This window comes from Vanessa cardui, chromosome 9 (assembly GCF_905220365.1).
Source record: "Vanessa cardui chromosome 9, ilVanCard2.1, whole genome shotgun sequence".
In the NCBI taxonomy this organism is placed as follows: domain Eukaryota; kingdom Metazoa; phylum Arthropoda; class Insecta; order Lepidoptera; family Nymphalidae; genus Vanessa; species Vanessa cardui.
In genome coordinates, this window is record NC_061131.1 from 7,429,885 (window position 1) to 7,453,010 (window position 23,126).

The 23,126-nt window shown below is 29.2% G+C and overlaps 1 protein-coding gene across 1 annotated transcript; it reads left to right on the forward strand.

The window, feature by feature from the left end:
• The first annotated feature begins 9,227 nt into the window (after positions 1–9,227).
• On the forward strand, positions 9,228–21,759 carry LOC124532406 (myrosinase 1-like). Its single transcript, XM_047107308.1, has 10 exons — positions 9,228–9,409; positions 10,085–10,218; positions 12,529–12,697; positions 14,095–14,365; positions 14,938–15,073; positions 15,464–15,561; positions 15,631–15,762; positions 16,405–16,578; positions 19,756–20,000; positions 21,274–21,759. Exons 1-10 carry the CDS (start codon positions 9,243–9,245, stop codon positions 21,425–21,427), a joined length of 1,680 nt encoding a protein of 559 aa, XP_046963264.1. The 5' UTR covers positions 9,228–9,242; the 3' UTR covers positions 21,428–21,759.
• The last annotated feature ends 1,367 nt before the right edge of the window (positions 21,760–23,126 follow it).

Below are 23,126 nucleotides of genomic sequence, written 5' to 3' on the forward strand. Positions count from 1 at the left end.
AATTTTATATATTAGAGCAGCGTAACGTTGTACAGGTATTTTTAAAAAACACAACGGCGTTCCTTTTTGCGCTTCCTATCTCATTATAAAAAATAGTCGGAAGTCAGTTGACGAACTAGTGAGGTTAAATTACTGTTAATTAAATAAACATGATGAATAACGTAATTATAAAAAAATATCGTGCCTATGTTCCACTTGTTAACATTTGTTTTTATTTTTCAGTTACAGCAATAACGCGATAATATTTAGGTATGAACAGTAAGGTCATTAGTGTAATAATATATTATTAATGAAAAATACATTCTTGTATACTGGACATAGATACAATAAACATAATAATTTTATAAAAACTTGTTGAATTAAATGTCACAATGAAAAAAACATTAAGAGACCAGTAGTACTACAATATTTTACTGTAATATAAAGCTATCAAGGTACTTCATATTTAAAAGATAAATATAAAGATACGCTATTAGTATTTTATTGTTTTCATGTATCATATATGTATGCTATTAGAAATAACTATTCCTGCATCAATAATTGAGCAACCGTCAAGTTAAAATGTATTGCTCAGTACTAAATAATAGTTCTTATACAAATAACAAGACGACGATTGTAAATAGTGATTTTATTAACCTACTGAATAAAAACCAAACCCAAAAAATCTATTAAGATAATGATGATATGCTTTTGAGTCGTTTTTAAAATATATAAAATTTTCTAAAAATTAGTACCAAGTTTTTTTTGTTAAAGAAAATGAAATCTATATTATATACTAACTGATGAAATCTATATTAGGTACTAAATTTATAAGTCATGTAATTTTTACTTATTTATCACTAACGATTAGTGACAAGTCAGTATTAAAGTTTACATTTGAAAACAATTAAAATCGAATGGTTATTTTATCGAAATTTTATTTTATAAGCTGAAAGCAATTTAATCTTTCAATAAAATTTAAAAGATTCTTAGCTGGGAGCTGTAACTAATAGTCGGATTATCATAACTTAGTTCTGCCGGAGATGCAAATCTCTACAATATTCCTACCCATCTTCGTGTCTGCTGCCTGACCAAAGTGCAAGATTAGAATTTATAATGCTAGATCTGAGATTGTCCCGTGGTTTGAACGCGTGGATTCTATTGAAAAATTCAGGCTCAAACTCAGTCAAGTAGGTATTTCTGAGTTTTGATGTACCTAAAAGATTTTTTTATTTATCTCAAGTTAGGCGATGTCGATAAATGTAATCGTCCGCATGAGTTGTTCTGTAACATGTAATACACATTCCCCATTAAAAAGTCGTGGTGGAATAAGCTCTTTTAAAATATCACCAAACAATTTTATATTTTATAAAACAACTGTTTATTAATTACTTTTACAAGTTAAGTTATATTTACATGTCAGAAAAACATTTATCTTTATTTTTTTACTGTTCATATATAATGTTCATAACACTTGATTTAAATTTAATATTGAAATGATGTAAGGTTGTATTATTCACGTACATTCAACTCACTTAATCCGCAAGCTTTTTTTGTGTTCATTAAATAATAATTCACCAGTAACATACGTTTGGTATCACTTGTTCAGCATCCTTGCCCAAATTGAAATTCAGTATTTTTTTAAACATTTTTTATTAACCTTAATCTTAAAATAAACAAGTATACTATGATAAAGTCAATTATTAATATTTTTTTCTACCACGAGTTAGATGATAATGATAATGATTGAACTCATAATATTTGGTAGTAAGTACAATGCAATATTTTTATGATACTTTATTAAACACTTTCGAAACTACATATATATCTATATGTTTGTTTATATAATCAGCCTTTTATTCGCTTAAACTTGAACGTAAAGAGCACTTTGTGAAACCTTCTTTTATTAAATTTTGAAGTGTCCGATAAATGAGATTAAGCACAAAGACAGCCCATCTAAGCTTAGGTCTTCAAATCGAAATATAGTAGCTAAGAGATTAGGCTTAAAAGTAAATTTCATTAACAAAATAGAATGTTCTGAAGGCATTGAAACCGAACCTCTAAAATTCATTTCCAAATGCTTATCCAGATTATATTATATGCGCGATTATATTAAATGAATTTTAAAGTGATGCGCTAAATACTGCTCAATGATATTTAATGAAATTTCTTCCACTTCATTTACCTGTAACGATTTCAACTCAAAAATTAAATCATTCAGTTCGTATATATGGACAAATGGGAAATTAACATAAATTCTGTTCATAAATATTGTAAAATATTGTTTTTGTTTTTGTCATGTATCCTTTATGAACAATTAACAAATTCATTTATACAATAATAAATAATATTATAATTGTTTTTGATTTTTTACTAATTAATATTTAAGTTTAACTTCTAGGTATAAACCTTCAGTGAATATATTACTGAGAGTCATCGGAACTTTCAGATAAATGTATTTGGGTAGCATCCAAATTCTAACTATAGTACTATGTATATATACTTACGCCTTTAATTACTTTCATTAGCTTAACGGAGTTGTTATTTGTGAGTACATACGGTGATATTATTTACGTGGAGTGATATTTATTACGCTCGTTGTAATCTCGGATGGACGTAACTAAATATTACGTTGATTTTAAACAAGATTGCAGGTTTGAAATATGGGCGAGACAAAGCAGATTTTTAATATTTGCAAATGAATAACTTTTGAAGGTGTGAGATAACCATCAACTTAATAATGTAAAATTTGCTTTTAAACAATGTGCAAGAAAAGATTTAAATTTATGGATAAAAAATCTCTGTTTAGAATTTAATACTCGAAGAAAAAATGACAAGCTTAATAAAATTTTATTACACATATATAAATCTCAGACATTACGTAAAAATCTATGTACGACTATATACAAGGATTTAAAATAAATAAGTATATGTATATGATTAAGTTACACAGTAACCACCAAACTCAGTGTAAATAACCGCTAAAATTTTTAAATTTAAATAAAAATTTTAACAAAAAACCGAATTCAAACAAAACACTATTTTAAAACTAATGAATATACATTAAAAGCTATAAAAACAATTGCGTACTCAACATATTTTTAGAGTCCTCCTAAGTAAATGAAATGAAAAATATTAGACTACTTAAAAGTTGATTTACAATTATATAACGTAGTTATAGTTATTGTTATATTTGGAGCCGGTGTCATCCAAGAAAACCCTCGAAAGAGCTGTAATCGACCTCAGTAAAAAAAACTTGCAAAAGAGCTAATGTCGTACATCATGTGACATCACATCACATACACAAATTTTGATTAAAGATAGTAAGAAATTCTGGCCCATATCGCACCCTAACTGTGAGTCGTATAGGAGTTCCACCACTACTTAGTGTAAAACAAAGTTTCTCTGTCGCTATATCTTTAAATCTACGCAACTGAGTTTGATGCTTTTTTTTTTAATAGATAGTGTGATTCCGGGGGAATGTTTGTGTAAATACATGAACAATATAGTAAAGAAACACTGATAATTTTAGAAGTTTGCAATGTGATGTCGTAAATAATCAAATTCTGTAGTATACTTAGTATCAGCATTGCACCCGTGCGAAGCCGGGGTGCGTAGCTAGTTGATTATAATATTCGAATATGACAATTACATGAACATAACCACATTACGGAAGGTGACTCAAATATCCAAATAACCTATAAATAAAAGATTCGGCCGAGTAAGTTCGCTAACGTGCTCCTCAGAATTGTTCCATTCCCTTCCGTTCCATTACTTTGTCGTGGATCCTATGCTCAGAACCTTACCAAACTATTACAAAAATTGGTTAACGTGATTTTGATTTACTCACCTATTTATCACGCACATACATAATGCAAATTTAAGACTTATGTAATTTTTGTATGGATACCATCATCAGAACTAGATTAATTTAAAATGGGACCCCACGGAAAGCACTACCTTTCAAACAAATAAAAATTATTAAAATCAGGCCACCCAAAAGTTTTGAGGTAACCTCCTCCTTTATGAAGTCGGTTGAAAATAATCATTAGGTATTATGTGTTTTAAAATGAACTTGAAAGTTCAAAACATCTTGTTTTATTATTCAAGCATTATTAAATGTTATTTTATTATTTAATAAAATTTACTGATTTTTATTTTTTGTTAATAATTAAAAGTAGTACTTCATTACGATAAATAAACGTACCATAAAAAGTTATCTACTTAATCAAAATTTAAAATGACTACTGGTGTACAATGACCTGCCTAAACCGGTGGTTTTAAGAGGATGAAATTTTGAAAAGGAAATCCTTTAGGTACGTAGGTAAGCATTAAGGAAGGTTTTTTCAAAATTAATCCCTTAAAGCGTTTAAATACAGGACGAAACTTCCCTTGATTTATTGAATCAATGTACATTAAATAATAAAACTTCGTGTATTTATATATATAAATCTGCCGTACGTGTGATAATTTTGCGTTTGATAGTTCGTTGTTCCTGTATACTCGTAGATTGGACCCGGTACGTTTCAAATACGACCTAAAAGCACATAAATAAAAATCTCTTTTCACTCGGACAGAGTCGGGGCGCTTTATATAGTAATTTTGTTTGAAGATATAAACACTGTTAATCCCTTACATAGTCGATACACCACCAAACTTGAAAACAAAGATGTCAAATGCATTGTGTTCATAGTTACCCTTCAAATTGGAACACAACAATACTGAGTATTGGCATTTGGTATTAAAATAGGTTGTAAGTTGCATCCTATCCAAATGGGCGTGCACGAAGTCTTACCATCAAGTAATTTCTGCACCTATTATAATATTCTTATCATATAATCTATACATATAAATGTATAGTTATTTACATACATTTTTTTTTTTTTTCAATATATGAATGTTGAATTTATTATGGTGAATGTCGAACCCAAAAGATTTACTCTGTCGCGTAAATACCGTTTTTATTTTATTACAAAACTTGAGAATACTAGATGCGTTAAATGTGTGATTTACAGTATAACTAGACTATAGAATATCCCGACCAACTCTTGTATTTACCCGTGACTTGTACTGCGACTCCAAGGAGTTCTAACAATTAAAGTTTACGATTCCCACTACGTGTAAACCGTACCAGTTTTACAACAATGCAATATTCAATATGGTTTTGAAATGTTAATATCATTGCTTTGAATTAAATTATACTTACCTAACGAAATAAATTAATTGTATTTTTATTATACAGAATTTTATTAAAATAATATTGCGGATTTTTTACTTTATATTATTATTATTTAATGGCCGATGGTTTTTTGCAAATCTACGTAAAAGTCCACAAAAAAGAGTTAATATAAATCATTACGTTAACGCCTTCTTTTGATTTATTCACATACATAGGGGAGCGAGTCACAAACAAACGCCCTTTCCGCCATTGCGTTATTTATGGTTTATTTTAATATTTCACGCGGTCTTTGTTACCTGAACTAATGAAAAGAGTAACTCTAGCCGCTTCAAACCCGTTGATTATTAAAAAACATTGAATTCAAATATGAAGCAAAAAGACTTATAGATTCGAAAGCACTTGTAAAAATCTACATAAATAAAGTATTTAAAACTTTAAATACTACATACAAGCTGCGTCGTTCTAGTTTCAGGCTTGCATCTTGGTTCCACAGTATTATAATATATGAAGGAGATAATAAGGCATGGCTGATAATTTAAACAATGCTACTAATAGCATCAACTCGTCTTCGCTTTATCACTAAACGACATTTCCAAAAATTATATAAATATTGAAATGAAACAACTCATATTTGTATGATTCTTGTCTCTAAGGAGATTATAGAGTTGATTTGAATATTCAATGAATTAGATTCGTGAGTTAGTAGCACTTGACAGAACTTACTCTCAATTTTGATTAAGACAGCGTTACTTATCTATACTAATTTTATAAAGAGGTAAAATTTGTTTCTTCTTCGAAACTAATTATTCATTCCTATAATTTTTCACTGTTAGAAAGCAAAATTCTTCCTCAGTTTTATTGAATATCGTATCGTATTAATTGAACCCATGATAATCTGAGGCGAGTTACTAGTTATATATAAAATGTGTGCAAATATTGTTATCTAAACTTAAATCGTTATTATTTTTTACACTGTAGTTGTAATGTTTTTTTAATATTCACATGCAACACCTTACATTGGCAATTAAAGTCTTTACTTGTTTTTGCTTGGAAATCTTATCGATATTTTACAGTACCTATTATGTTTATGACATATGAGGGATTTGTCATTAAAAGACAACTCTATTGAATAGTCAAATATGCTAAAAATACAGAACCCTAAAATCAATATTGTCTAATCGTAAAAGTTAATTACAAGTTAATTTACGTTTTTTTTTTACATTTAACAATAGGGGTTTTAAAATTAATTACATCATTAACATATATACGAATGTTATTAAAGTATAAAAAGAGTAAAGTAACAGCCTGTAAATTACCCGACTAAGGCCTCCTCTTACACTAAGGAGAGGATTTGGATATTCTACCACGCTGTTCCAACGCGGGTTGGTGGAATGCACATGGGGCAGAATATCGATGAAATTAGACACATGCAGGTCCCTCACGATGTTTTCCTTCACCGCCGAGCATGAGATGAATTATAATTCCTTGTTAGATGTCCTATTTAATATAACCATAAAAATTTTTATAAATAAAAAAAAACCGCCTTCAAAAATGAACTAAAAAGAAAAAAATAATCAGTTACATCCGTATCCAATTTACGATTTTTTAATCACCTCTCAAAGTCGGTGCCATCATTGCTAATATAGGTACATAATACATAATACATACATACAAAAACTAAATCTATTTATTGTATAGATGACACCATTAGACAAACCTTACTATCGATACAAATTAAATGATTTCAATATAGGAATTTATTTACTTTGTTGGCACCGACTTCAAAAGGTGATTAAAAAATCGTAAATTGGATACGGATGTAACCGATTATTTTTTTCTTTTTAGTTCATTTTTGAAGACGGTTTTTTTTTATTTATAAAAAATTATTTACTGCTTTTCAGTGTTGTTATGTTATTTATAATTACAATTGGTAAACATTCTTATTCTTATATATAATAGTTGTTCATAAAGAATCCCATTATTTGGTTTTCGACTCTGAACATAACTCAACGCCGTTTCAATACGATGTGGACTGCAACTCAAATTAAGCATTACCTAAGTTACAATAGCCTAATGTTAACTGCTCATTGCTAATTAGACAATACCATTTTTCCCGATGCAATGGCGTTAATCATTGAGGAGTTCTCCTGGTAGTCCACCATCAGCTAGATTTCATCATAGGCATGTTTACTAACATCAATTGCTTGACGACTATCTTAAAGAAATAGAACTAAACCCGTAAAGTAGTTACTTACTAATAGGTTCTGATTACCAGTTGTGGTCTTCATCATACTTCCACTTCATCAAATGTCACTTTTCGTGAGCATATGACCATGGCACTTTGAATAAAACCGAAATCACTATAGGTGTGCCTATAAAATTTGAGGAGTTCCCTCGATTTCTCCAGGATCCCATCATCAGATCCTGATCTCCTAACAATGGGACCACCTGTAAAACATGCCCTTTCAAACAAAAAAAGAATTGTCAAAATCGGCCCAGCCATCTTCGAGTAATTCGGTAACATACATAAAAAATAAAAAAAAAAAAAAGGCCCCGACGAATTGAGAACCTCCTCCTTTTTTTGAAGTCGGTTAAAAATGACGTTTTAAAAAGGTCTAATCGAGTATAGAGAATATTTTCAATTATTTATTAGTAGACATTGTTAACTATTTATATGAAGAAAACTTCTGCATCCAAACTAGGATCCAGTTTCATGTACACTGCGTCAAATACCAAGCTTATGTATTTGAATAAAAACCATCTCCAAGCCGCACAGCCGTGTAACGCAATTTATTATGAACGACGGTCAAAGTCATGTCACATCAACAGCTACATTTTTATGATAATTTTTTAACATCTTAATTCTTTTAAATTAGCGTCAAATTATTCCCCAGTTTCATCTACATTTCTCAAATTTTCTTACCATTGTTTGTAGATTAATAAAATGCACATTTTTTCTCTTCTAATCTAATCTGATTTAACTCGTGCGGCTATGATGTAGTAGCGTTGCGAAACTCATACGGCGGAAGCGACGCTTTTATGAGTATAAAATACACTGTATTTTGGTTCAGCGTCTAATCTGGCATATTATCAAAACGAAAACTCATTCATTTGTGTATCATATTATAATATATGCGAGTACAATGTATCACTTCTATCACATTGACTTATTAATCAATGCCACAAACACAGCACCCAAACCAAAAATACCTAATTAATATGCACTACCTATTATGCAATAAGTAATAAATTATTGCATCAGAATATTTTTATTACAAAATATGAATAATGACCTTAAACTAACGGCTTGACGACTCTGGCACGATGGAAATTTTGATTGTAAAAGATTTGGAGCTGGTGGTATGTGGCGAGACGACTCCTATACCATGGGGTGATGACCTCAGAACGCACATACCTTCAAGATCGTCCGACATAGTCGAAATCCAACATCTAGGTATGTTGGATCCTTCTTCGAATGCTGGAAAAATGTAACAGCACTTAAAGCGTAAAATAAAATTAAAAAAAATATAAATAAACAAAAAATAATTCTAGTACTATAGCTACAAAATGTTTTTACTTTATACAACATTATACCATTGAAATAGATATATTTATGAAAATTTTGTGAATAATTTGTATTCTAATATAACGGTATCGTTAATAAAGGCTTATCAAACATTTATTCAATTGTTGTAATTGTTAATTCATCGATGAATACAATTAAATAGGACTGCTTGACATATTATAATATTCATCAAATAAATTATATATTATTGATAAATGCAGCAATCCAACAATTATTTTATAATAACTATATTTTTATGTAATAAATAATTTGAAAGATACATGATCAATAAAACTTCAAGCAAATCTTTATCATTTTTTCTATTTTACGATTTCATATTAAGATTGCAAGGTAAAACCTTAACAAGCAGTTTAAATAACTGCAGATAAATAATTCGCATTGACACATACGAATGATTAATAAATACAAGCATAACAAAGCATAGCACCACCGCCCGGAAGGAAGTAACAGTACACTTCAAATAAATCAAACGCTTTCTAATTAGGAAGTATATCGCACATGTCGTGCGTTATATCACTATGGGAAACCCTAAGTAGAAGGTTGTTCCGCGGTAAAGGTTATAACTACAAAGTTCTCTTATTGACAGCGGCAGATCTTATTTTAGTTAACAAAATGCAGAGCCCGAGTAGAGTCGCCCACAAAGCCGTTATACTAGCGTGCTTCAGGTGCTTATTTTGTAATGTTTATTTATCGTACTAGTAATCATTAATTGATTATTTTTTTTTGGTGAAAAAATTGTGTCAAGTGCAATATTTTATTTTTTATTTATTGTTGATTACTAAGTTACATTTTTCATGTAGGCATTGTGTGTTATCATTAAAGTGACAGAGTACATCAAGTATGTGTTTAATATATTACAGAGCATAAATACAAATATAATTAATCGCGTTTATCTTAGAAGCCTCCATTGTGCTAGTTATTAATCTTGTTAATGTTAATTTTACCTCGCCAACTTGTTTGCGGATATATTTTAATCCGCGACACATTTATACGATAAGGGGTATTTATATCATTTGATATTATGTAATTATTAAATAATTAGTAAGATTTTCTAACACCCATTTTATTTTCTTGTATGAATGTATATATCGTGTTAAGTGCTTTTCACGTTTTTTGCGCTTCTTTGATATAAACTATATATTTATATAAAATTTTATGACGATAATAATAATAGGAATGGTATTTGCATATTCCACAGTGCTAAATGTATATAGAGCTTGGAAGTTCTAATTACTTTGAGATAGCATTTATTCTTACGGATATATATTAAAAATATTTGTTCTCTCGTATGCTTACACGATCCTATTATTATTTGTTCTGTAAAAAGTTTTTTTTTTCAGCCTTTTGTGTTTAACAAAAGGAGTGAACACGTTTGTGAACGGTAATGGGCTGAGCAACTACACGTTTCCAGACGATTTTATGTTTGGAGTCGCGACGGCTGCATATCAAATAGAAGGTGCTTGGAACGAAGATGGTGAGTTCTTAAACGTTTTATAATCTCGATTTGTCCTACAGTTCGAGAAACTGAAGGTTCAATAATACAATAGTCGGTTATTCTTTATTAAACTTATATTCTCATTTCGCATTTACAAACATTATTATTAATATCGTAACATAAGTTGAAGCTGCCTAAGAATAGGTAAATTATTTTGACTTGTGATAATCGGGTCGAAATTAATTTACATTATCTCGCTAAAAATTGTAAATAAACTCCGGAGAACTGATAACACTGACTCAAAATAACAATGCATTTGACATATGCAAATTATACATGCTTTTTTACTCCGCCAAGAAAAAGATTAATATAAACACAAGCATATAAAAAAAATATATTTAGTGCTTTCCCTGGTTCGAATCCGCAATATTTTTCTATGTATCACGTGTACTAACAACTGGACTAACTGGCTAGGCTAATAAATATTGTAACATAATGAAATTCAATTGCTATCGGATAATTCAAACGTTTAGTACTGGCCTCCCTTTGCAGGTTACAGGACTTGTACTAGCGAATAACAAGGCCATTTAAGTTCAAATACTTGTTCAATTATACAGCATTTCACAAAACGACTTGACTAATTGTTACATCAGAAACTCCTAAAATAATATGATTATTTCATATGATTTAAAAATACTAAAACAAAATAAGTAAAAGTATTTTATATTTTTAGTGGCTTGTACCTTATGATATATCTTTGGAAACCGGATCATATGAAACCTTCCGCCTACAAAGGTCATAATTTATTCAAAAGTTAATTTATAAATTGTTACATAAACTCTTTCGGAATTCATTTACGTGTGATTGTCTATCATAGCTCAAAAAAATAAATTTATTACAATTATCATAATATTGTGGTATGTCTTAAGATGTGATAAGGAAAATATAAAAGTCACATATCATTTGCAGTTTTCTCAGTAATAATTCAATTTGCAATTACGTAAGAATAATAAATCTTCCAACCAAAATACAACACTCTATTTTAAAATAATAATAATGTATTCAGCTGTATTAAGTCTAGTCATATGAGTAATGACGGTTCTGTATTTATACAGCTTTTTTTAGTACTCTAATTACTTATTATACATATATAGGCTTTGAGGTTTTTCTATGCAACTTTGGTATTTTTTTTCTAGACATTTTAAAATGCTTTCCCCTTCACAAAAACTTCTAAATAGCATAAGGTTTATAATGTTATTCAATAAATTGAAAAACTAAACTAACAAATAAATCGAACCTTATTACATACATAAAATAGAAAATAATCTCCACGATATCTTTCAAAAGGTGTGAAAAAAACAGGAAAATGTATTCCTAGATTGAAAGGATTTATGCTTTCTTGGATAAAGAACGACACTCTAAGCAAAAATAACGATAACAAGTATTGTTTTTCTCTTTATGTCAAACAGGATATGCTTACATTCAAATAAAAATTCCATATAAAAATATTTCGTCTTAAAAATTATGAAGAAAAATATGTAACATGAATATTAATGGATTAATTAGTGGTCGCTTAGTAATTTTCCTTAGTAAAATAATTATATTTTTTCCACCGCATGCTTCTATTTAATGTAAGTATATAACGAGTTATGTATATTATATAACTCCAGATTTTGAGTGCGTAATTGTCACTGATAATGTTATTAATAATGTAATTAAAAATATTCAAATTTGTTCCTCGTAACAACGAGTTTTAACTAAATGTCGAAAACTATTAGTAGTGCCAAGCTTAAACTTTGCATATTAAGATCCTCAGAGTTGTCCAACTTTGAGGTCATTTAAACTTAACTAGCCGCAGTGAAATTAAAATTGAACGTTTTAGACTCCTATTTTATGACCATATTAATGTAATTAACAGTTACAGACTGGATTTTTATTTATTTCAATTTCGTTCAGTCGAAATTATGAGCAAAAAATTATTTTCTCACTAGCCAATCTGTTTTTTTAAACCAATGCTATTATTCTAGTTACGATAAAGATATTATATTTGAATCTGTCTATGGGACTTATGTGTATAGAATATATCTGATTGTAATTTCGATTTTGTATGATTGTACGTGTCGTCTTGAGGAGTCCTCTTATAGAAATAAGAATGACTTTTTCCCCTTTGGGATAAGCATGTATTTTACGCTCACATCTCTTTCATATATTTTTTTTCTCTTTGGAGTATATTGAAATGTATTATGTTTGTATCTTTTACAGGTAAATAAATATATGAATAGTTTTTTTCAAGAAATTTTAAATATTTTGTTACGATGTGTATATTCATTTTAAAAACATTTGTTTTAGGCAAAGGAGAAAGTATGTGGGATACCTACTTACACAAGCATCCACATTACACGGCAGACCAATCCAATGGAGACGTGGCCGCTGATTCTTATCATAAATATAAACAAGATATAATAATGGTACAAAGTCTTGGCGTCAAATATTACAGAATCTCATTGTCATGGCCAAGGTAATCATTTTTCAATTATCAATAATATCAATTACGTCATCACACCATGTGTATATTAGCTCAGAATTAATAACTCAGTATGTAGTAATACTAGAGTTACCACAATTGTTCGATATGTAATTCGTCACAGCTTGCATATACAATACGATAAATAAATTTCAATGTCATAGATTTTAATAAACTAGCGTATTATTCAAGTTTTCGAATACCACTTTTAGTTTCATCTAAATATAACAATCAAACTTTTGCAAAAAAATAATATCCAGCCCAGTCTAAAACCAGGTCGCTCCGACATTATTTGTAACATTGAATACAATGGTTTCCACTTTTAAGGTACACAATAGTGAGTAAAAGACTTTTCTATTTACAGTACAGGACTTCTTGAATTTGTAAATGTAACTTGCTTTTCCGGATACTCAGCCCGCATAGTAATATCTTCAAATATCCTCTTTCCGATGTTGAGTATTCATCACAGTATTTGCTTCGAAATGAAATTGAGATTTGAACATGAATATTTAATTAGAAATAATGGTTTCATTCCTTTTATGAGTATTAAAAAAATTAAGTTACTTTTTAAATTAATTTTTCTAATCACGTATTTTACACCAATAGTCCAAATGAGTGTGACGATTATAATTTAAATAATCTTATTTTCTTATATACATAATTATAAAAACATGTATCTATATTCTAAAAGTTCAAAAATACAATGTAAAATATTATGAGAGTAATTGTTATAGGAACACAAATGTTTAAACATTTAAGATCTTGTTTTTCCTGCATTCCGTAAAACCTGCTCTCGTATAATAGTCTTACAATTCAAAGACAATTTTGTGATTACAATTTTGTACACATTATCATAATAAATTAAATTAATAAATGGTACATTTTAGGTGGAAAATTTATACTGCGGGTTAATTTTGATTTTGTCGAACATATTTAAAAAAAGAATAGAATTATAGAGTTCTTAACAGTAACGTAAAAGCCAATTTTGGGATATTTTGTGAAGCACGTTCATTAATCAAGCATTCAACTGCCTTTACTACCTGTGTAGTAGCTGGGTAACTAATCAACCAGCAAAAGGATTCCCGAGTAGGGTTGGCGTTAGACTGTCCCAAAAAATCTATCAAATATTTTTATGTACCTAAGACCCTGTTCTAAATAAGGTTAAACGAATAACTATTATGTTTATTGGAAACATTTTATGAAGAAATAAAATCAATTACTTTAAACTTATATTCTACATTAAATTTAAGGTTATGTGGTATTTAAACATAACTTTAAATACTGCTTAAATTATACAGTTCACTTGCGTAAATTCATATTGAATTAATTCCAAGATTTCTTGTAATTGGTAACAGTTGTCGTAATAATTTATTTGTCTTAATTCCAAACAGATTGTTGCCTCACGGAACAGACAACTACATAAATAAGGCGGGTGTCAAGTACTATCGCAAGCTATTCGAAGGGTTGTTGAAAGCGAAAATAACTCCTGTCGTCACACTTTTTCACTGGGATTTACCTACACCTCTGATGGATTTAGGCGGATGGACTAATCCGAAAATGGTGGATTATTTTGAAGATTATGCAAAAGTAGCCTTCATGTTGTTTGGAGACTTAGTCAAAGTTTGGACAACTATGAACGAACTACATCAACATTGCTTAAATGTAAGCACTTTACTTACAATATTTTATGAAAGTTATCACGATAAATGTTTAAGATAATTTTGAATGTTTTGGTATAAATATAAATTTCCGTTTCTCGAGATAAAATAATCCTTTAGGCGAGAATATTAGAGTTTTACTTCAATAGCAGACAAGTAAACTGTAATGCCTATAACTATATACGTATTTCATTACTTTCGTGCTCAGTTAAACAACGTCTAATTTTAGTTTTCAATCCGATACTTAGTGTACCTTATAATGAAACTTAAGACGAATTCCACCAACACATATCCACCAACACATATACTTTAAATGGGGCTCCCGAGAATACCTTGTTCATATATGCACAAATCACGCTATACAGAATCATGCCAATATACATATAAAAGGTTGTCTTATTGTTGTTGTTGTTTAATAGTACGTCTACCAGCTATTTATAATAATTATTATAGATCGCTTTCTTAAATTATTAAAGGCATGTTTTATATGCATTGACGAAAAGTACTCGTAGTTGGTTTTTGTATTTATTTTGCTCTTGTTTTATCTACCTTCAATAAATTCGTTCTTTTTTCCAGGGTTATGGCGGTAACTATTTCGTGCCCGTATTACAAGCGCACGGAATTGGCGAATATTTATGTGCGCATTACATGCTGTTGGGACACGCGCGAGTTTATCATTTGTATGATAAAGAGTTTCGACCGAAACAAAAAGGTTTTCATTACGGACTTTCCTTTATATGTATTTTTAAACAAAGCTCATTTTTACTTCACAATTATAAAATGTTACGTAATTAATAATTGAGTGTCGAAAATAATTATTTAGTTGTTGTTATTTTATCGTATTACCAGGAAAATATACTACTAAATAAAATTTAATTCTATATTTTCTTACGATTTGCGGTAAAGGAAAATATTATTGAATTTTCTTGGAAATTTAATAAAAACTGTATGTCACTAATATGGAAATTCCACTTATTTATAATGGTGACAGCTGGGGATTAAATGTTAATGGGTTAGATTATTAAAAAAACCTGTTCATTGTTATTTATTACTTTAAATAGCGAACTGTAGAAAAGTTAATAATGGAATTACTAATTCGCAGGTAAAATAGGTATAACCTTAGATGCGTTTTGGGCGGAACCAAAGGACAGTAACAAAAAAGAGGACCATGAGGCCGCTGAACGGTATCTACAAATGCATGTTAGTATTTTTTTAAAATATATATTTTTTTGTTTTATGTAGGATTTTTAATATACTTTATTTTTACAGTTAGGGTTATACGCTCATCCGATATATTCTGAGGAGGGAGATTATCCGCCAATGGTTCGTGAAAGGATAGATAATATGAGTCAACACCAAGGTTATCCAAGATCACGTTTGCCAAATTTCACTCCAGAAGAAGTAAGTACTATAATACACTAACCTTTAATGATAATACAATTCATCTTAATTTAAATAATACATGTTATTATAACAAAGATTACTAATATCGCAACATAAACGTCCCATTGCTGTGCAAAGTTTTGAAGATTATTTCACTGCGTTACCTCACTGCATGTTCATGTATAAATCCAGCTATTAGACAGCAATTGTGATGCATTAAAATCATAATGATTTTTTTTTTATTTTTTTTTTACTTAATATGACGACGTATGTATACATATATACGTCGTATATGTATATATAAGTACACTTAATATGAAATGACGACCACCATGATCGAGTTGTGTGTACACCGGTTTTCATGGGTACGCCACTCCGAGGTTCGATCCCTGGCCGAGTCGATGTAGATTAATTAGTTTTCTATATTGTCTTGTGTCTGAGTGTTTGTGGTACCGTCGTTTCTTCATATTTCCATAACACAAGTGATTTAGCTACTTACATTGGTTTTGAGTAGATAATGTATGTGATCTTGTCTCATATTTTATAAGTTATAATTTATATTAAAAACCGTATATGTTATTAGAATTAAAAAAGCACATAAATACTATAATTTACAAATCGAAGCGAATGTATTTTATTTATAAAATGTTAACGTTTCAGGTCGAAATGGTACGCGGTTCATCAGATTTCTTCGGCCTCAACCATTACACTTCGTACCTAATGTCCCCTTCTACAATGGAGCCCACTTGGAAGATACCTTCAACAGATCACGACACGGGTGTGAAAATAGAGCAAAATCCTAATTGGCCCATTCCAGGAGCAGAGTGGCTATCGGTATGACTTCTTAATATAATAATTATAAATTAACTAAAGTTTATTTTTATAATAGAGACGGGTTAAAATTGTAAGAATCTTCCTAAAAAGCATTTTATTAAGATTTAGATCTTACCACTAATTACAAGTGTTTCTTCAATTTCATCTAAACTAGGTCTAGTGTAAAATTTAGTTAGATTTAACTCAATCACTAAAAGGTTAAGACATAAATATAGTGATTATAAAATTTCATACGATAAAAACATAACAGTAAACACTTATCCTAACTTATAATTAATGATTATGTAATTACCTTTATTTTTTCTACTATTGACAAAACACGTAAATAGGGCATTTTATTTAATTAAGATTTAATTTCTCCAATATTAATTATTATGAGATTAAATATTATCCTCTATCAAATCTTCAGCATCCTATCGTATATAGTCTTAGTCTCTAATGAAGTATTAATATAGCCATAAATTACACTTACCTTTGCTTAAAATACACTAAAGGTTCTCGCTCATCAAGAAGTGGCATTCTTGGTACAATAGATAGAATATCCGAAAGAGGATGGGGAGTGTTCGGTCCCGCTATTTAATTAAATATTGTAAAGTATATTCATACTTGAAGAAAATATGATTTCATTTTATGTTTCCGTTAACAAACGTTTTCATCTATTATGTTCTATTATTTATAAATATTTCCATTGGACAAGAATCATACAACTTTGTTTATCTTTCTTTATTGTAGCAAAGCACACTAATATTAATAATCCACTTTTAAAGTTTCTCTGATATAGTCATTCCTTATTTTATACATTCTTGTAACTTTACTTATCCATATTGATCCATAGGCGAATGAATCAGATCACCGCACACATTTTTGTTGCCATCCACAAAATATAATTAGCGGCAGTCAATAATCTTTTATTGTTGATAAAAAATGAAGAAATAAATTGAATACAATAGTTTAAAAGATTAAATTAAAGTCGCTTACACTATCAACATTCTCATTTCAGTTGCATGTTTCGCTTTTCGTCTTTCTTTTTATCCGACATTCAGATCATTAATAACTAATGGCTCACCTATTGATCCTATTGATCTACGTAACTTATTTTTTCTTCAAAGTTTAAGCAGCACACGTGAATTTCATCGTTTCCCTAACCTATTGCCATTTCGACCTACTTAAATAGTGTTTTTATCATCTATCAAAAGCCTATCTAACTAGATATTAGAATAAATGGACTGAACCAAATCGCAAAATAATTAATCTGATTTACAAAACAAAACTGATCCAAAAATAACATTCCCAGTAATTTTAAGAAATTAATTTAAGCCATCACGAAGGTTGTTATTTTATCGAATACCAATAAAATCGTTTCAATCGACAAATAATTAAATTTTGAAAATGTCAATGGCGTAATTAAGAATCTTAGTAGGTATTGATATATTGAAATTTTAAATTAGCATGAAATAAATAGGACAAGGAATTTATAAGAAAAAAAAAATTAAACAAGTATAGTTTAATCGTGTTACTATTAAAAAAATTATCATTAACTTGTATGATAATGTATATAAAAAATTAACTAAACTGACTATTGAAGGTAATAACTTCCTCTTTTTTTATCGACATTATTTTATTATAATTCGGAAGTAATAAATTCAGTAAAATTACGTAAAATATACTTTAACACTAAGATAAAACTTGTTATGAATTTTGTTTCTTTTCGTAAACAACACCTTGAAAATTACAATCTACTCATAAAATTGTGTAAATCAACGAAATAAACATACATAACCTGTTGATTCTTTGAATATAATTAATGGTTTCTTATAACTTTCTAGAAAATTTCATACTCAAGCCCCTTTTGTGGAATGTATTTAGATTTTGATTGCAACAACCAGATGGAATTTAATGCTCAATACATACATACTATGTAATAAATAAAACATACTGCAATAAAAAATGCAAGACAAAAACAGTTTTAAAAAACGGTAAAAAGTATATAAAAATACAATAGTTACATATTTTTTTATATGCTTCATTACAACTTCAACTGCGGTAATTTTTTATAATTTTATTTGTCTCAGTTATCCATAGAGTTGCATTTGGTGCTGTCAAAAGTTTTCAATGGAGAAATATTAATACGAGTGCTTTTATCCTTTATAACTCTTCCCTTTAACTATAATTTTTATAAGTCGAGTTATTAAGAAGTACTTTTTTATTTTTTATGTTCATTTTTTTTAAAGCAAATATGTATAGAATATAATATAAATTATCATGTGTAATTAATTCGACATAGGTATATCGACTAAAAACAATTTATTATTAAAATGAGGATACCGTATGCAAGTATGAAAAAAACGAATATTGTACGATACTTCCATTGCGCAAGATATGCTCGCGCTTTGAATTTTTTAAACAGACGAGTACATGCATGTTTATTACTTGTTTTTTTTTAATAAGTGACTTCAAGTACATGGTATGTACACGCGTCTTTTTTTTTTTTGCTCGATAGTAATTAAGCTTTTAATTGTGAATACATTTTATGTCTGTAATGTAATTTCAATGCTAAAATAATTGTATTCGTACACATTTATCGTGACGCGGCCATCAGATTTGTTGGTTACTATAATTTAACGTTTAACTTTAATATATAATGTAACGAATACCTGTTTTTCCGATTTCAACATAATGAGGCTCGAAGATAAATAGATTATTAAATATATCTTTAAAATTCTGAAGGTTCTCGATATTCTACCAACTTCGCTGTGTTTCTCGAATCATTTACTTTTTACACAACACTCACTCACTAGAACATACTAGTATTACAATCTAGATTTGCTCACGGCAAGTAATAAAAATGTTTTTTTTTTTTTCATTGAGACGAATCCAGCGTCGACCTTAAATATATTTAATTTTTTTTCACACATAGAGAATTATAAAAAGATTATATATATTAGGTACTTTCGATATATTTTAACAACCCATTGGTAGTTAATTCAAATGTTAAATGCTATTCATTTTGTGGCCTTAGTAAAATTATACAAATTAATAATACTAGTATGAGTATAAAGATTCTCTATCATGTAAGGAATTGTAAAATCCTCGTGACTACTAAGATTGTTTCATATAAACAATTGAATTTGTTTCCATTTAATTTTTGAATAATATAACATTATTATTTTGTTTTAGGTCTATCCTCCTGGTTTTCGAAAACTCTTAAACTGGATCACGAAAAGCTACGGAACCAAAATACCAATAATAGTAACTGAAAATGGTGTATCAGACTTCGGTGGTTTGACAGATTTCGTACGAGTGTCGTACTATAACAAATATCTGTATCAGCTTCTATTAGCAATGCATGAAGATGGGTGCAACGTTGCGGGTTATTTTGCATGGACACTAATGGACGATTTTGAATGGACAGATGGATACAAGTAAGTGGTTTTATTAATGAAATTTGATATACATTAACAACGTAAAAAATTTAAACCTGCCAGTAATGATATTTTGCTTTAAATACAATACTTGGTGGTAAGGCTTTGTGCAAGCCTGTCTGCGTGGGTACCACCCACTCATCATATATTCTATCGCTAAGCAGCAATACTTAACATTATTGTTTTCCGGTTTGAAGGGTGAGTGAGTCAGAGTAACTACCAAGGTTGGTAGCCCATAGGATAACACGAAATAATTATAACTGCTTACGACGCCAATGTATATGGGACTAGTTTGGCCTAAAAAAGTTGTACATTACTTAATAGCAGAATAATCAAAGTCAGTATTAAAATTCTGTTAATAACTAGAAGAACACTATATATGATTCTAACAATTTGTTGGTCATTTTGAAATTATTTGCTTATACAACACCATCTATATATAACTTCTTTCGCACATTAGATAATTTTGTAAGTCCATGTTGTAGTTATGCTAGAATATGCATAAAAATTAATTTTCTTTATACAACAGTAAAAAGATGAGTATAGGATCTGAGATGAGTATAGAAACTATATGTAATGTGCCTTAGTTCATAGAAAATTCCCATGGATTTTTTTATAAAAAAAACCTTCACCTAATTGTATTAAGTTTAAATTTATAAATATTAAAAAAATACATACTTAGTTTTTAATTTTCATTCCTTTTTCAAAATAATTCAAACGATGTTTTTTTTTAATGTAACGATAATATTTGATCGCGGAAACGAATTATTGATATAAATTATGGTAATTATTACATTAATTGACTTCTAATGTTTTTATGTATGTAACAATTACAATATTACCGTGACTCACGATCGATCATTGCTATTCATACATAATTGCTTACATCCGGTTAAGTTCAGTTTGATAGTAAATATTTTTTATGAAGGTAAAGAGTTATTTTTGTGTAGTTGAAGTACTGGTAGGAAATACTGGTCCGATTTAAAAAAAATATCAGTTTTTGATAGTTCGTCATGTCAGAGGTTTTAGGTGTTGAATGAAGCATCTGATGGAATGGTTATCTTCTCCCCTAAACGCTAGTTCATTATGCAATAAAAAAAAATCTTACAATGAAATATAAGTTATCCCTTCTGACGCCAATTACACTGGCTCGCTTACTTTTCAAATTGGAACACAGCCATATTAAACATAATTAAACAGTGCACCACGCTCAAAGCCCGGACATCAGTAAAATTTACTATTTATTATATATTTATTCATTTTTTTCTTTCAGAGTCAAGTTTGGTCTTTTCCACGTTGATTTTCAAAGTCCAGAGAAGACCAGAACGCCGAAGTTATCAGCGCTAAATTATCGTGAAATCGTTCGAACAAGAAGAGTTAATTTCAACTTCATTAAAATACCATCATATAAATACAATGATTTATAAGATTATTATTACTAGTACATAGATTATAGGAATAAATCTCGAAGGATTTGGAACGGAGACTATTCCTTCCATTTCTCTGCAGACTGGCGAAAAAAGTCTTTAATTTTTTCGGAGACAGCTTTCCTCGCGATGATTTCGTTATTGAAAAGGGGAAAAGTTGAATTGTAAGCTGAAACTATTGATAAGTAAGTCATTGAACTCGCGACTTACGGTCAGAATCCTCGAATGCTAACGACTGAGATTATTTGAAATCTATGTAGATTAATTAAATGTATAAATAATTTATTTTATATTAATAAGTGTATGATAAAATAAAATTTGTTTTGATGTTATATGCTCTTTTATTTCATTGATATTTTTTTACCGTTTTTAAGTAACTTTTATAATATGTCTAGGTCATTTTTGCAATAAGATATATATTATAATACATTCAATTATAATCTTCTCTAACTGTTTTGGTATTATAATTCTAAATCTTATTAGATTTTAGATATATTAGATAAGTATATTTACTTAACATCAGATTTCTAAATAGACTAGCCTAGCAATAGCCGAAGGCTGCAATATTTCAAAGGTGAAATATGTTTCCGTGTAGTGTTCTCTGATTTTTAATTCGTTAAAAACAAACATGTCGTTTCGTCGTGAATGATCTTTATCATAGACAGCTTTGTTCTGTCAATAGACATATTTGCTAATACGCCTCTGAATATAAATGATATATAATATATACTTAAATAGATAGCAAAAATAGACAAGCAAAAACGATAATCCCACTAACGTAGTAGTAGAACATAGGAGGATTACATACCAGGATTACATAATCCTACTGGCTACTAAGTCCTCCTCACATTTTGAAGATATGTTTTTGAACTTATTGCAACAAGCTGTTTCCATGTGGCTGATTTTCATTGGCCATGCAGGTTTCCTCGCAATGTTTCAATATCGAACAAGCTTCAATAGGTCAAACAAAAAAAAGAGGATTCATATCTTCAATTGTTTTATGTACGTATTATTTTTAGAAGTTAATTCTGTGTAATAATGGACATACTCATTATAAGTTTATAAGCTTTATTTGTAACTAAAGCCAAATGTAAGTAAAAATTTAAATTTAAGTGGATTTTTTTATCAGACTTTTAAATAACACTTATTATTATCTATTTCTATATTTATAATAAATCTGTAGTGAAGTCAATTCTGTACATGAAATATTTTTACAAAATAACTATCAGGGGGTGATCAGGGGTCGATACTGATGGCAAAAATGCAATCAGTAAAATTTTTGTCTGTCTGTCTGTCTGTCCATATAACCGTTATAGAATCAAAAACTACTCGACGGATTTTAACGAAACTTGGTACAATTATTTTTCATACTCCTGAGCTGGTTATAGTATACTTTCATCACGCTAAAGTCCATAGGAGCAGAGCACTGAAGGGAAATGTCTGAAAAACGGGAAAGTTACCCCATATTTTGAGCTTCCGTCGCGTGTTTAGCCTTAATGGTTAAAGCTACACAGAAATCATGTATTACGGAAATGTTCTCCTTAAAATTATACAAAAAATATCAAATGACAGCCTATGTCTATCTTTTATGGTTGACTCACAATAACACGTGTCACTCCCAATAGCTTAGTAGTTCGAAGCTTTCTGATTATATTTGTCTATAACACTCTCAATCATCCCAAATCACAGAAGTTCACAG

What these genes read in the sequence shown, in the direction of transcription:
- LOC124532406 (XM_047107308.1), top strand. Translation starts at nt 9,243, where the DNA reads ATGTCGTGCGTTATATCACTATGGGAAACCCTAAGTAGAAGGTTGTTC. An exon ending in GTTTCGACCGAAACAAAAAG is followed by an intron (nt 15,074 to 15,463) that starts GTTTTCATTACG and finishes ACTAATTCGCAG; the next exon opens with GTAAAATAGGTATAACCTTA. An exon ending in CAGGAGCAGAGTGGCTATCG is followed by an intron (nt 16,579 to 19,755) that starts GTATGACTTCTT and finishes ATTTTGTTTTAG; the next exon opens with GTCTATCCTCCTGGTTTTCG.